Source organism: Myxocyprinus asiaticus, chromosome 29 (genome assembly GCF_019703515.2).
Source record: "Myxocyprinus asiaticus isolate MX2 ecotype Aquarium Trade chromosome 29, UBuf_Myxa_2, whole genome shotgun sequence".
NCBI classification, from domain to species: Eukaryota; Metazoa; Chordata; class Actinopteri; order Cypriniformes; family Catostomidae; genus Myxocyprinus; species Myxocyprinus asiaticus.
Window position 1 is genome coordinate 23,522,723 of NC_059372.1, and position 16,393 is coordinate 23,539,115.

The 16,393-nt window shown below is 36.4% G+C and overlaps 1 protein-coding gene across 1 annotated transcript in view; it reads left to right on the forward strand.

The window, feature by feature from the left end:
- The window catches only part of noc2l (NOC2-like nucleolar associated transcriptional repressor), a 68,541-nt gene that overhangs the window by 36,825 nt on the left and 15,323 nt on the right, over positions 1 to 16,393 (forward strand). The window contains exon 16 of the mRNA XM_051663001.1: positions 14,202 to 14,315. Within this exon, the coding sequence (XP_051518961.1) occupies positions 14,202 to 14,315 (114 nt within the window). The remainder of the gene's footprint in view (positions 1 to 14,201; positions 14,316 to 16,393) is intronic.

Consider the following 16,393-nt stretch of genomic DNA (forward strand, 5'->3'; position numbering starts at 1 on the left):
GTTATAAATCTCAGAGCTCCATGGTACAAAGCATCCAGAGAGCCAAGAAGGTAAGAGGGAGCATGCTGATACACGACATCCCCATAAACAAAAACTGGTAAAAAAGTAGCGGAATGAAAAGAGTTTTTGCTTCAAATAATGAATATTTGAACCAAAACGTAATGTGTTATCGATAATAATACCAAGGTATTTGTACTCGACACTGATGTAATCTGACTCCCCTGAGAAGTCCAAAGAGTGATGGAATTTTCTGAAGAAATTTTAGAGTCTGAAAATAACATGCATTTTGTTTTTTCAACATTTAAGGCCAGCTTCAAAGCACAAAACCTATTTTGGATGATATCAAAAGCAGATTGTAAAAAAGCCACAGATTGCTGCTTGGAGGGAGCTGGACAATAAATAATAGTTTCATCTGCGTAAAAATAAAACTTTGCATTATCAATATTAAAATCAAGACAATTTATATATACACTGAATAATAGCGGCCCCACAACAGATTCTTGAGGACTCCCTTAACAACCTCCATAGGATCTGACTGAATACCTTCCACCTGTACACATTGGGTTCTTCCCTTTAAATAAGCAGTGAACCACAAAATTACATTTTCTGATAGTCCTACCCATCTAAGCCCATTTAATAATATGTCATGGTCCACAGTGTCGAAGGCCTTTGATAAATCAATAAAGAAACAAGCATAATGTGGTTTATCAACTCCACGATATCATTAAAGACTTTTAAAATGGCTGTAGTAGTACTGTACCCTTTACAGAATCCTGATTGGTTAATAGATAGAATATTATGACTGTTTAGGTACCGTGTCAATTGTTCGATAACTAGATTTTCCAGAAGTTTCGAGAGAATACAAAGTTTAGATATGGGTCTATAATTATCCATTAAAGAAGGATCGCCCCCTTTTAACAGAGGAACTACAAATGCTGACTTCTAGATCCGTAGAATATTGTTAGTAAGTAAAGAATGATTAAACAAATACGTCAGCGGAGGAGAAATATCCTGTATGATCAGGACCTGGCGATTTATTCACATCTAGTTCTTTTAAAGCAGAATAGACGTCGGAGGAAATAATTTGTTCAGAAGCAAACTCTCTTGCCCATAGATTACGTTCTGCTTCAAGGAATTCTAAGTTGTTTATAAATGAATGAGAAATATGATATTTTCTTTGCATTATTCGAGGTCTGAAAACATGGCATCTTTTTTGTTATTTTGACCAGTTGTAATTTCTGCAAATAAATGCTCTAAATGACAATATTTTTATTTGGAATTTAATAATTTAATTAATTTTAATTATATTTATTTATCACACATTATACATTTTGCACATATACAGTGAAATTCTTTTTTTCACATATCCCAGCTGGGGTCAGAGTGCAGGGTCATTGTACGTATTTGTACGGAATTTGGGAGAAATGTTGTCAGTACTACATAAAATAAAAACATGTTAATTTTACTCAAACACATACCTTTAAATAGTAATTCCAGAGAAACTGAACATTTGGAGCGATTTCTTAATTTTTTCCAGAGCTGTGTGTATGTGTGTATATATATATATATATATATAAATATATATGTATACGTGTGTGTGTGTGTGTGTGTGTGTGTGTGTGTGTGTATATACATGTATGTATATATTTGTATTGGAGGTAGACCGCTATATTGGTTTTACTGATTAATCGGTTCCGATAGTTGCTTTTTAGAACTATCGGTTATCGACAAAAATCTATGCTGATTGTTGCCGATATTTGTTTTTATTTCCGTGTTCCTCTGATAATTAAGTTTTTTTAAATTGATGCGAGGGCATTCAAAGAAAAATGCGACTATATGGAAACGTCTCCAGTCAGCACATTCAATATTATGAGTAAAAATAATAATATATAGGCTATAAAAGCTTAATTTGTTAAATATTAAATATAGAGCATTATAACGGAGCCAAGTCTCCGTCATTACAAAATAAGAGTCCCTGGTGTGTTTCAGGCTTGTTTAATGTCTAAAATCCCACGTTATGCACCAAATCTTCTTTATTTCTGATAATTATTAAAAAAATTTTTTGGGTGACTACATTTGGGATTTTATTCATTTTGGACTCTGGCCTCTTATATCTGTGCCGACTAAGAAAATGTTGTAACATTCTATCAAGTAAATTGGTCATCCCCTTGTCCGAGTAAAAAAGGTACTTGTCCAGAGAGAGAAAAGGATGTTTAAGTTACATGTCAAAGTTTATGTTGTATATTTTTCTAAAATGATGACTGATGCCCAACCTAATAAGTGTACCAATGCAATCAACTCAATTCTCTGCAACAGAAATGTAAACTGCACTAGATTGGGGAGGAGACTATTGTCATATGATAATTATTTTATGTTACATATGGTAGTCAAATAAAGAAAAGCCTCCATCACCATCATTAACAGCAGGGATGCTCACTTCAATGGAATGAGATCTACAATAAGTACTTTTTAAAGTTACTAAAGTTACCCAGTCAAGAGCAGTGAGTGTTTTCTCGTTTTCTTGTTCTGGTTGTTTGATTATTATAATGACTAGGGGTGTGATGATACACTTGGCTCATGAGACGATACACGATACTGGGTTCACGAGAACGAGACGATATTTTAACGCTATATACACTACCGGTCAAAAGTTTTGAAACACTCATTTTTTTATTATAATTTTTTTCTTCACATTTTAGAATAATAGTAAAGTCATCAAAACTATGGAATAACATAAATGGAACTATGGGAATTATGTGGTGACTAAACAAAATCCAAAATAAATCAAAACTGTGTTATATTTTAGCATCTTCAAAGTAGTCACCCTTTGCCTAGAATTTGCAGAAATGTACTCTTGACATTTTCTCAATCAACTTCTTGAGGTATCACCCTGGGATGCTTTTTAAACAGTATTGAAGGAGTTCCCATCTATGTTGGGCTCTTATTGGCTGCTTTTCTTTATTATTTGGTCCGTCATCAATTTCAAAAACTTTTTTTTAAAATAAATTTGAGTTTTGTAATGAAATAAATTAATATGGTGGCACAATTATATTTTTGTCTACAAAACGAATTTAAAACATTTAAGCATACGCCTTCAAATCAAAAGATTTTTAAGATCATGAGAAACATTTCAGGCTAGTGTTTCAAAACTTTTGACCGGTAGTATATATGACTTGAAAAATAGTCTTTTATTTGACTGAAAGTCATAAAATGCAAAACAGTGCAGGTGCATTTTGAAATTTTTTAACTAATCATCTTGTAATGAATGTCACTTCAGTTCTACTTTGAGTATGAATTATCATATGCTGTAAAAGACAGAACAATATGCAAGCACTGTAAAAGGTTTTGCCACAAACTCAACTGACTGGCTTCTCTCCTGTATCATCTGAGTCTCTTCAGACCTGGTTGATTTTAGATGAGAGCTGCGGTGGTTCTGTAGGTGTCTTTGCATAGTGCTTGTGTTAGCGGCGGTGTACGGCACTATTTTCTTACAGTGTTTACATATTGGCTGTGTCTCGTTTGGAAGGCTGCGTCCTCCGGAGGTTGCATTTGTCGGTCACATACGTCATCGAGGCTCATTTCATTTTTATTTTTTGTAATTTTTTTATTGGGAATGCATAAAAAAAGTTTAACAATTTTATAATTGTAAGTGCATATACATAAAATGCATTGACAATAGATAAAAAATAAGAAAAAGAAAGACAAAAAAAATTAAAAATTAAACGAGACAGCCTCGATGACGTATGCGGCCGATAAATGCGACCTCCGGAGGACGCCACCTTTCAAACGAGACACAGCCTTTGTTCGTGTCTTGTCTGTCACTCTGTCGCCGTTTATTGTTTCCACCAGGTACCTAAAATGCTGCCACACAAATGATTTAAAAGTGGCGGGGGCATCTTCTATGCTAATTTCAGCCTCACACTCCGTCATGCTGATATTGTGAGACAGCTTTTCACCTCAACGAGAAATATTATCACGTTTTAATATCGCGAGATCTCGTCACACCCCTAATAATGACACACTAGACAGCAGCAGGTCTATTAGCTTACATTTATACTTACAAGTCCGGCACTTTAATACAAATCCGCTTTTTTCTCCACTGTTTACATTCACTTTAGACATCATTTTCTGTGTTTACATGAATAGCTCACCAAGATGGGCATTTTGGTGGAATTTTGAAATGTATTTGACCATTCAGGTGCGCATTAGCACGAGCATTTTCAAACACACACGCGCATGTTCAACACACACACATACGCCGCCTGTCAATCAAATAGGGCGCAGCTGTTACTAGATCGCTAGTGAATTATAATATTACTGTGGTGAGGAGGAGGGTGATGATGCACGCCTGGACCCTAATCAGGCTAATCAAGCCGACGAGAGTGATAAAGGCGGCCGGAGGCGGCAGTTCGGCAGAGAGTGAGCTACAGGCAACTGCCCTGTATGCGTTTGAGTTGTATGTCTTTTGCTTTAAGTTAATAGTTCAATTATTTATATTGTCAAGCCGGTTCTCGCCGCCTACTTTCCCTTTTACCCCGTTACAATTATGTGCTCTGGGTTACTTTCAACAGCAGAATAAGAATATGAACTTTCTAATAAGTGACACAGGTTATTTTTTTGTTATTGACGTTTTAATCAGTCGGCTTGTCTGATCGGGCAAGTAAAATTTTCTTTCACTTGCCCCTTCAAAAATCCATTTGTCCCAGACAAGCGTTAATGTCGAGCCCTGTTCTATGAATCAATTTTAAAAACGATCTGCTGGTTTTCAGCCTTTTCCACCATCTTAGATATCGGTATCGGCAAAATCCACTATCGGTCGACCTCTAGTCAACACTCCATTTTTTACGTTTATTTTTAAGTTTATGCAAATTTTTGTAAATATTGCATAAAATTTCACTTTAGAAATGTTGTGTACACCTGATTTGCTGTTGTTCAATTGTATTATGGTTATCTGCATTTATATTCACCATTGATCATCTTCATCGGTATCGGCCATTGTAAAAGCTGTATCAGTTGACCACTACTGATAAATACTACATGAACAGTAGTTCATCAACAGTCGATCATCATTAATCAATATCAGCAATCGCCTGTCAAAATTTTCAGATATTCCCCTTATCTGGTAGTATTTATAAAGATTTTTTTTCCTTTTTTCTAGGGACTCTTATCGGTCAAAATCAACATGAATCAATACAATGCTCTATAAGTATTTACCAAATTAAACCTTTTATAGCCTATAGGCCTATGTTCACCAGATGAAGGGGTTTGTATGTATATTATAGGCAGACCGATATATCGGTTTTACAATTAATCAGTGTCGATAGTTGCTTTTTTAGAACTATCGGTTATCTGCAAAAATCTATGTCGATAGTTTGTTTTATTCCTCCGTGTTCCATTGATAATTATGTTTTTTAATTGGGCATGCAGAGAAAAATTTTACTATATGTTAACGTCCCTCATCAGCACATACATCGTGTCTAAAAGCCAAGGCTCCATCATTTAAAAATAAGAGTCCCTGGTGTGTTTCAGGCTTGTTTATTTGTAATGTTTTGCACTCAATCTACTATTTTTCTGATTATTATTGGTTGAAAAATAAACTACATCTGGGATTTTATTCATTTTGTACTCTGGTGCCAACAAAGAAAATGTTGTAAAATTCTATGAATCAATTTTAAAAACCATCGGCCGATTAATCGGTTATCAGCATTTTGCACCATCTTAGTTATCGGTATCGGCAAAATCCACTATCGGTCGACCTCTAATTTGTATGTGTGTGTGTGTGACACACACAGAGAGAGAGATTTTTTTTTTAATGAACTGTAAGATTAATTACAAAGTCTTTGAAGTCCATCCTGAATTAACTGTGGAAGTGCACACAGATGCATTGTCTTTTGTTATTTGGCTGATGAAGGCTTTAGTTGCCAATTAAATTATTTTCCATATATTCCATTTTAAGAGAGTGTAGTCTATCCTTTGACCAAGATGATGCAGGCAGAGGTCAGTGAGGGGCATCGCAATCCGGCTGGAAGCTTGTGGCAGTTCATTTCCAGTGAAGGTCATCCTAAGTCCAAGGTTCAGGCAGTGGCCAGTGAAGTATCCCATGTTTTACGGCTTCAGTTGGTAGCAGTTCATCTTATGTGAAGTCCATCGTAGAAGACTGAAGTGATATCTGGCTGGCATAGGCTGCAGTTAGTAGTCAGCACTCAGCGACACATAGCGGTGGGAGTAGGACATCGAGCAGGATCTTGTAACCTCTTGATATGTATCCAGAAGTTGAGACAGGGAACCAAATTGAATAATAATATTTATATAGATGGCATTCACTTTAAAGCAGATTTTTAAAATATGAGATGTGTTTCCATTTCTGGCAGACCTGACTAATGCAGCATAACTCTGAGTTGATGGATAAATTAGGTGTATGCCTGAATAGATGAGTCTTTATTCTAGACTTAAACTGAGATTGTGTGTCTGTGTCCTGAACAATAACAGGAAGACTGTTCCATAGTTTAGGAGCCAAATAGGAGAAGGATCTCCCTCCTTTTGTGGAATTTGATATTCTAGGTATTATTAATAGGCCAAAATTTTGTGATCGTAGTGAAGGTGATGGAATATACCGTGATAAGAGATTGCTTAAATATTATGGAGCTAGACCATTCAAAGCTTTTTAAGTAATTAACAGAATTTTAAAAATGAAATGAAGTTCTCAGGATACAGAGTTAATTGGTGTAAATCCAAAGCTTTGGCTCTGACAGCGTACTTCCCTGTAACAAGCTTTCCAGTGGCCCAAGCAGGGCATTAAGTATTTGGGCATATTTCCAGCAATTTTGAGTGGTTTAGTTAGTTAATTTTGACCCTTTGATAAAAAGGTTTTCGAGTGATGTGGACTGGTGGGCATAACTACATTTATCTATGACTGGGAAGGTTAATGTTATAAAAATGAATTGTATTTCAAAATTCAACTACCTACTACAGTCTCTCCCTGTTGAAGTTCCCCTCATTTATTTTAAACAATTTGATAGTATAGCTAAATCCTTTATTTGGAATGGTAAACGCCCTCGGTTGCATTCCAGTAAGTTACATAGGCCAATTGACAAAGGTGGGTTAGGTCTCCCCAAAATTTTGTTTTACTGTTATGCTTTTGGTCTCAGACATTTGACTTATTGGACGCTTCCACCTGAGAGAGCCCCTCCCTGGCTCTTTATCGAACAGGAGGTCCTTGCCCCTATCTTGCCATTGCAAAGTCTTTCTACCAAGCTGCCCGGAGAAGTAAAAACACATCCTGTTATCTTGCTTGTGGAGAAAAGTTTCCCGCATGTTCAATTCGGACATTTACCTGAAAGTGTTTGGTTGAACCCTAAATTATGCATTAATAAGTCCCCTTTCTGCTGGACAGAACGGATTGAGAAGGGTGTTGCTACGCTGGGTGACCTGTATGAAAATGGAGCATTGAGAATGTAATACAGCGGTTTGGGAGTCCCAGATCTCAATTCTTTAGGTACTTACTGCTGCACCATCTACTCTGTACCACCTTTGGGTGTAGTACGCAGCCCCCTAAAGCGGCAGACACTCTTGAGATGGTACTTTCTGCTTTTAGAAAAGGTCATGAAGCTTCAGCGTACTATTCCTGGCTAATTGAGAGTCTAGGGGACGGGGTTTTAACATCTCTTAAGAAGTTATGGGAGAGAGGCTTGAATTTAGTACTGGATTATGGAGAATGGGGTAGGACAATTTCAAGTCTATGTCTAGGGATTCAAGGGTGCACCTCATTCAATTTAAGATTCTGCATCGTTTTTATTGGACTCCCTTTAGATTGTATAGGCTTGGCCTTAAAGACACACCTACTTGCTGGCGATGCCAGTTGGAGGATGGGGACATAGCCCTTGTGTTTTGGTGCTGTGCTAAGATTCAAGAGTTTTGGTCAAGGGTTCAGAATTTTATCTGTGAGGTCTTGAGCACTCAGATTTTATTTTTCCCCAGACTCTGTATTTTGGGTGACGGTTTGGGTATAAATGTAATAAACAAACATATAAAAAACTGGGTCCTTACCAGCGTGATGATTGGCAGGCAGGTAATTCTTAGGGGATGGAAGTCGGCTGGTCCGGCCTCATTTCATTAGTGGTGCATCGAGTTGGGCAGAGTGGCGGTATTTGAAGAGATGTCACATAGACGGCTGAGCAGTTTGGGTGCATATGGGAAGAAGTGGGGCACTTATATGTCCTTCCTAGAAGGTTGCCAGGTAGGAGCAGTGGAGAGGGACAATTTTGATTAAAATTAATATGTGGAACCCTTTTTCTTTTTTTTTTATATTGGTTAATTTTATATGTTTTTTGTTATGTCATCGAGTATTTTCTTTGGACCGTTTGTTTATATGTGTGTCTGTTGTTATTCAATAGCTGTGTCTCGTTTGGAAGGCTGCATGCTAGGTAGGATGCGTACTTTGAAGGCTGCAGTATACTCGTTTAAACGAGACGGCCTTCGTAGGACAAACGGAAACGTAACGTAACATGGTTGCTATGACAGCACGCCACTCTTTAGCAAGCGCGAGTGCTTTGAGTGAGAAGGGAACAAAGTCCCTCTGGAAGGGAATGTATGAGGTACATTGTAGGAGAGTTATAATGATTTAAAGAGAAAAGAAAATAGATTTTACAGGTGTACTTTTAGTCTAATACTTTATTTTAATTATATATTAATATAATTATACATATTATATACTCTGCACCCATCTACTGAGGTACTTCAACTTGGGAATTAACATTCCTTGCCTTTGAACACCATATTTATGGGCAAATTGGCCTTTTTTTTTTTTTTTTAGACATTTCCGTTGAAGCAAAGAATTGTGGGTTATGAGTGCCCACGAAGGATACACCTCATGCATCCTCCGAATTCCTGTGAAAGAAGGTCACATTTGAAGGCTGCATTCGAAGTGTCCTACTCGCTTTTCTGAAACGAGACAGCCTCAATGATGTATGCGGCCGACAAATGCAACCTCCGGAGGACGCATACTTCCAAACGAGACACAGCCAATATTTGACTACTAGGATGTATGTTTGGTTATGGGCAGGGTTGGGGAGTAATGGAATACATGTAACGAGATTACGTATTTAAAATACAAAATATAAGTAAATGTATTCCACTACAGTTACAGTTTAAATCATTGGTAATTAGAATACAGTTACATTCAAAAAGTATTTTGATTACTGAAGAGATTACTTTGCATTTTATTGTCATTTGTTTCATTTAATATTTAGTTCTTTCAGATGGAAAACATTTATACATATAAATGATGCGATCCAAAGTGCATTTGAACAGCGGTGAAACACTTTCTTATGATGTGTTACATTCTTACAAGCAGACAGAGAAGTTTGAAGTAAGTTTGGAGCAGAAGAAATAGAAATAATCCTTGTGTAAATTGTCAGCTTTACGCTAAGCTAAAATGCCATTTCTAGCTATTTTACATGCACGTTACCAGGCACGATCATATTTTTTTTATCAAGAAAATTCACGTTAGATCATAATTTCTTTTTTTCTAGTAAGACCTTTGATATTAGGGCAAAAATTATATTCTTGATCATTTTTTAATTGTTTTCCTGTGAAAATATCAAAAAATCATTAAAACAAGAACAATTAGATTAATCTTGTTTTAGAAACAACACTGCATAAGATATTTAGGTTTTTCAGAGAATGTATTTTTAACATGTGTATTTTGTCTGACTGTATTGTCAGAGTTTTTATAGACAAAACAAGTGAAAAAAATCTACCAGTGCTGAAGAAGTAATCCAAAGTATTTAGAATACGTTACTGACCTTGAGTAATCTAACGAAATACGTTACAAATGACATTTTACAGCATGTATTCTGTAATCTGTAGTGGAATACATTTCAAAAGCAACTCAAAAGCAAATCTGGTTATGGGTGGGCACATAACTGATAAAAGTTGATTCCATGTGTTCTTTTACTGTTTGTTTAAATATGTATGGAATCAATTAAAATTGTTGACAAATGACAAAAAATGTATATGAAATGTAACAGGTATCCAATGTAGCGACAATAACATTTTGCTGGAAAATTACTGGAAAAATTTGAAGCAGTGTTTATTAATTGAGAAATAATTGAAGGCTACATGCCTTTTTTTGTATTAAACGTAGCAATTCGTTATTAATATTGAACTTTTAAAAATGAGTGTGTTCAATGCCACATTCGTTTTTGCTGTGGTATCGAAAGAAATGAGGGGACCACAGGGGTGAAGGTTGTGAGAGAAGTCATTTCCTCTCTGGGTCGAGATCTCGGCTCCATTCATCTCCATCTCCACTCTCATTTGTCACCCCTGCCTACACACAGCACATTCATTTCTCCTCCCCTCGCTCTCTCTGGACCGACTCGTGCCTCTAATAAATATTTAAGGCCATTTAAAACTGAAATGGAGGGGTGGAAGGGTTCTCTCTCTCTCTCTCTCTCTCTCTCTCTCTCTCTCTCTCTCTCTGTAATGTTGAGCCAGAGAGAGATATGTGGTAGCGCAGAGCATGCAGACAGCATGGCACCATGCAGGGGCGCGTCTGTTGCCGGGCTCTGGTCAGCGGGAAAGATGTCCCTAAGTAATGAGTGTGGCGTGGCAGACTTCTCACCCAGCACCGCCACCAGCACAGCTGCATAAAGCCGCCCGCCCCATGGATCTTTTCAACCAACAAATTTCTGTCTCTGCAGGTCTTGCCAGTGCCTCCAACAGCTCTAATATTACCATGCTAGGACACATTCTACAGAGTAGTTAAATAATTCACTCTTTCAGAAAGATCTGTGGTTTTTAGACTGGTGAAATTATGTTTTTAGCGATATCACATGAGCAAGAGTGCTGTTGTACTGAATATCAGCATTGCTTTGATTTAACTTGAGTCAGCTTGTCCAATCAAATTTGTGGTTTACTGTGAATAGTTGATTGATTTAGAAGAGAGAAAGTAAATTATTGGGAGAGACCGAGGAAATTAGATCAGGACACCTGGCAAGACAGACTCAAACTTGTGTCACCCCCATGAGCACTACAGCTTAATGTGTCTGGTGCATTTGCCCTAACATGGTGCATGTGTTGTTATTTATAGTAGTTTATTTTAGTATTAGAACCGTAGCACAAGAAGTGATCACATCAGGATTTCCTTACGGAACACAAGCAGCAGCACAAGAACAGATGCTTCAAAGGTTGAAGCCTTCTGTTTCCCGGCGAGTTCACTGGTCGTGTACACATCTGTTAGCTTTGTCTGGGTTTGTTTCATGATTGAAATATCATATTTCACCCTTTTCCCTCTTTGATAATTTTTCACTAGCCTACAGACCACTGCAAATTGTTATTAACAAGTTTAGATAACTGTAGTCTGAAGTTGAGATTTATAACAGTCTATTGGATTTGGAGGTCAACTAATCAAATTTTAACTGATCAATATCATCCACAAGACCTTTAAGGAACGTTTGGCATAGATTCCCTCTCTTACACCCTTCCCTGCCCCTTTATCCTTTTACTAGACACTTATTTTTGCTGTTTGAGTGTGAAGTTGTGCACCAAAAGTCATGGAAATTCTTTGGTTAAAATGAGTTGGAACCCTGTTTAGTTCAAAGGATAGATCCTTCCACAATTTAAGACAGAAGTTTACATACACGTAGGTTGAAGTCATTAAAACTCATTTTTTAACCACTCCACAGATTTAATATTAGCAAACTATAGTTTTGGCTAGTCGTTTAGGACATCTGCTTTGTGCATGACACACGTAATTTTTCCAACAATTGTTTACAAACAGATTGTTTCAATTTTAATTGACTATATCACCATTCCAGTGGGTCAGAAGTTTACATACACTAAATTAACTGTGCCTTTAAGCGGCTTTTTCCAGAAAAAGATGTCAAGGCTTTAGACCAGGTGTCGGCCACATTTGTGACATGGTGTGCCATTTTTTTTTATTTTCCCGGTAAATTTCCAAATATGCGCATGTATGTGATTTTTCGAAGTTTGAGTCCATTTTCTGACTTTAATATATCTTTTTTTCATTATACATGATATTATCAGCTTAGGTTTGAGGAAAAACTTGTGCAAAACCTAATGATCCTGCATGTGGATGTGAAATGTCAGGATAATAGTAGAGAGAATGATTTATATCAGCTTTTATTTCATTCATCATATTCCCAGTGGGTAAGAAGTTTACATACACTTTGTTAGTATTTGGTAGCATTGCCTTTAAATTGTTTAATTTGGGTCAAACATTTTGGGTAGCCTTCCACAAGCTTCTCACAATAAGTTGCTGGAATTTTTGCCCATTCCTCCAGACAGAACTGGTGTAATTGAGTCAGGTTTGTAGGCCTCCTTGCTCGCACATGCTTTTTCAGTTCTGCCCACAAATTTTCTATCGGATTGAGGTCAGGGCTTTGTGATGGCCACTCCAGTACCTTGACTTTGTTGTCCTTAAGACATTTTGCAACAACTTTGGAGGTATGCTTTGGGTCATTGTCGGTTTGGAAGTCCCATTTGCGACAGAGCTTTAAATTCCTGGCTGATGTCTTGAGATATTGCTTCAATATATCCACATAATTTTCCTTCCTCATGATGCCATCTATTTGGTGAAGTGCACCAGTCCCTCCTGCAGCAAAGCACCCCAACAACATGATGCTGCCACCCCCATGCTTCACTGTTGGGATGGTGTTTTTCGGCTTGCAAGCCTTACCCATTTTCCTCCAAAGATAATGATGGTCATTATGGCCAAACAGTTACATTTTTGTTTCATCAGACCAGAGGACATTTCCCCAGAAAATAAGATCTTTATCCCCATGTGCACTTGCAAACTGTAGTCTGGCTTTTTTATGGTGGTTTTGGGGCAGTGACTTCTTCCTTGCTGAGCAGTCTATCAGGTTATGTCGATATAGGGCTCATTTTACTGTGGATATAGATACTTGTCTACCCGTTTCCTCCAGAATCTTCGCAAGGTGCTTTGCTGTTGTTCTGGGATTGATTTACACTTTTCGCACCAAACTACGTTCATCTCACAGAATGAGTCTCCTTCCTGAGCGGTATGATGGCTGCATGGTCCCATGGTGTTTATACTTGCGTTCTATTGTTTGTACAGATGAATGTGGTACCTTCAGGCATTTGGAAATTGCTCCCAAGGATGAACCAGACTTGAGGTCATCAATTGTTTTTCTGAGGTCTTGGCTGATTTCTTTTGATTTTCCCATGATGTCAAGCAAAGAGGCACTGAGTTTGAAGGTAGACCTTAAAATACATCCACAGGTACACCTCTAGTTAACTCCAATTAGCCTATCAGAAGCTAATTGGCTAATTGCCTAAAGGCTTGACATAATTTTCTGGAATTTTCCTAGCTGCTTAAAGGCACAGTTATCTTAGTGTATGTAAACTTCTGACCCACTGGAATTGTGACATTTAAAAGTGAAACAATCTGTCTTTAAACAATTGTTGGAAAAATTACTTGTCATGCACAAAGTATATGTCCTAAACGACTTGCCAAAATGATAGTTTGCTAATATGAAATCTGTGGAGTTGTTAAAAAATTAGTTTTAATGACTTCAACCCAAGTATATGTAAACTTCTGACTTCAAATGTAACTGAAGCTTGGAATTGGAAGTATAGGTGAATGTATTTCTAGTGATAGTGTTCAAGTCTAAATCTTGCTTAGTAGTTTGTAGATCCTGACACCATGATGATATGGGTAGTTGAGAACTTATATCTGAATTAAGAAGTTTGTTGTAGATTTTAGAGACTATGGTGGAATATTTCCTGAAGTAATTGAAACAGGGCAGGTGTAATAAACTCAAAGTTATCACCTTTCAGAAATTCCTGGACAGAGCTCTTCAACTGTAAATATTGCAGGTATTGATTTGATGGAATACAGAACTGTTCTTGAAGTTTTGTAAAATGATATTGGCATTGTCGATATGTTTTTGTATAATAGATTGTATGTTGTATTATATAATGTGTTTTACCTTTCTTTTGCCATTTTTTCTAAAAGGGTCTTATAAGCCTGAACTGTTTTAGGGGCTATAGACTCACAATCAAAGAGACTTGTGTGTTCTTGTCATGTCTAGAACTGCACTTTTAAGTTACACTTTTTTAATGTTGTATGTTGTTAATGATGTGTCTTGAGAGAGATTCTTCTGCACTTTTTTCTGCTCCCTTATGCTTGAACATGTAGTAATGCTTGTGTATGTTTACAGGTGGCCTGGGAGAAGCAGGTAGTAGAGGAAGGCACTCCCCTCACTAAATATTACAGCCAGTGGAAGAAACTTCGTGAAAAGGAGATTCAGCTGGAGATTTCTGGAAAAGAGAGGGTAATAATGCTAAAAACTCAGCAACTATTACTAGGGATGGGTCACGATGGTCAGCTAGTCATCCAACAACTGACTTCAATTAGTGAGGTTGACTAGTATATCTAGGTTTTTTCTGTGCGGTGCATTAATTAGCATGCTGTTAGAAAGTTTGCACAGTAAAACCCTCTGGGAAACATAGCGTCTTTTAAATTCTTTCTATTTTAAACACCAGCACTACCGCCATACACATTCAGATGGACATTTTCTTTGGCTGTTGCATCGTGCCTCATGCTGCTCCATCAAGTATCAAGTTAAAATACCATGTAAACGCCCCCTAAGAAACACATCTATTTTTGTAAGTACGCAAAGCGCAGCACTACGAATGTGCGCAACGTCTTATCCAATTTTCGTGAGAGCGCTAATTCAAAGTGCAATTTTCGTGCCAGAACAAAGTGCAAGTGGCTGTAGGTGGGAGAGTTTGCACTACCTGTGGGTGTATGCGCGCAGATTGTGTATTGTATGTAAATGAAGTGTCGCAAAGTGCTATTTTCCAAAAAAAAAAAAAAAATAGGTAATTGCTCTAAGACGTTTCAATACCACGTCTTATCTCGGTGCAAAGTCCAAATTCAGTATCTGCATTTGCAATTTGGAGATTCCATCAACAGGTGATAATAAAGTTAATGTCCCTGACAATCATTGTCATAGCCGTTTTAAGAAAAAAAAAATAGATTTATGTTAAACTATCTAAAGGTCATGGTTTATTTTTCAGTTATTATTATGTTTATATTTGCAATTGTATTTACGATCTAATTTATATTGATATTTTTCCATCTGTTGTCGTAGTGATTTTTATGTCACTGCAGAAGTGGGCCAGTGGAAGAAGTTGGAAAGAGTAAAATGTTTGGATTTAGTATGTTTTTTTTTTTCTTTTTTTTTGTTGACCACTTCATTATTTTGATTATATTTTTGTTTCGTTAAAGTTTCATTTGAATTTAGAAATAGTTTTGGTTTAATTTTTTTGTTTTTCATCAAATGAATTTAATATGACTGGTAGAAGTGAAGTACGTCACTGTACAATCACTGTTAATACTAGCCATGATTTGTGTTTCTGAAGATGATTAATAATGCTTACATTCTCTATCATTTAACGGAGCATACATCAAAATTCTGATGAGAATCACTTTTTCAATGCGTATAAAACGAGCATGTCACTGTCATAGAAATATGCCTGACATTCATCAAGGACGCAGTTAATGCACAAAAGAACGTAAACCCACATTTCTATTCTTTAAAATCATTGCATACAGTTCTTTTACTCTACCAACTTCTTAAGAATATGCAATCTTTGTTTATATCACTGGTGCTTAAGGGAATGGACTATATAATAGGACTCAGACAGTGGAATAACCATCCTTAATCAGCCTTATTACTAGAGCCAGACCGATATGGGATTTCTGAGATCGATACCGATTTTAGAGGGGGAAAATTCACCGATTACTGATATGGTGGCTGATATAGCTAATTTTTGAGCTGGAATGAAAACAGAACTTTTCTATGTGGATTGTGCACCGATTTTGCACCGATATGACTGTGCAAAGGTACTCAGAAGGCTGCTTTCTTAAATATTTTTATCAAAGAATATTTGACATTGTTATTATACATTGTCAACAAATTCTAGAAATGAACAGAGAAAATAAAGAATAAATAAAAATACAATAAATACCTTAATAAATATCAGTACTGTATGTTTAGTATGTCAATTGCTGACCATTTATTTAAAGAATAAAAAAAATAAAATAAAAAATCAGTACTGTACATTTAGTATACATTTAAATGAAGAATACATTCAAATAAAATAAATCGCTAAATAAACATCAGTACTGTATGTTTAGTATGTCAATTGCTGACTATTTAAATAGAATAAAAAATACAATAAATAGCTAAATAAACATCAGTACTGTATGTTTAGTATCAGTCAATTGCTGATCATTAAAATACAGAATAAGTTCAAATAAAATAAATAGCTAAATAAACATCAGTATTACTGTTTAGTAACAGTAAAATGCTGACCATTTAAATAAAGAATAAATAAAAATAAA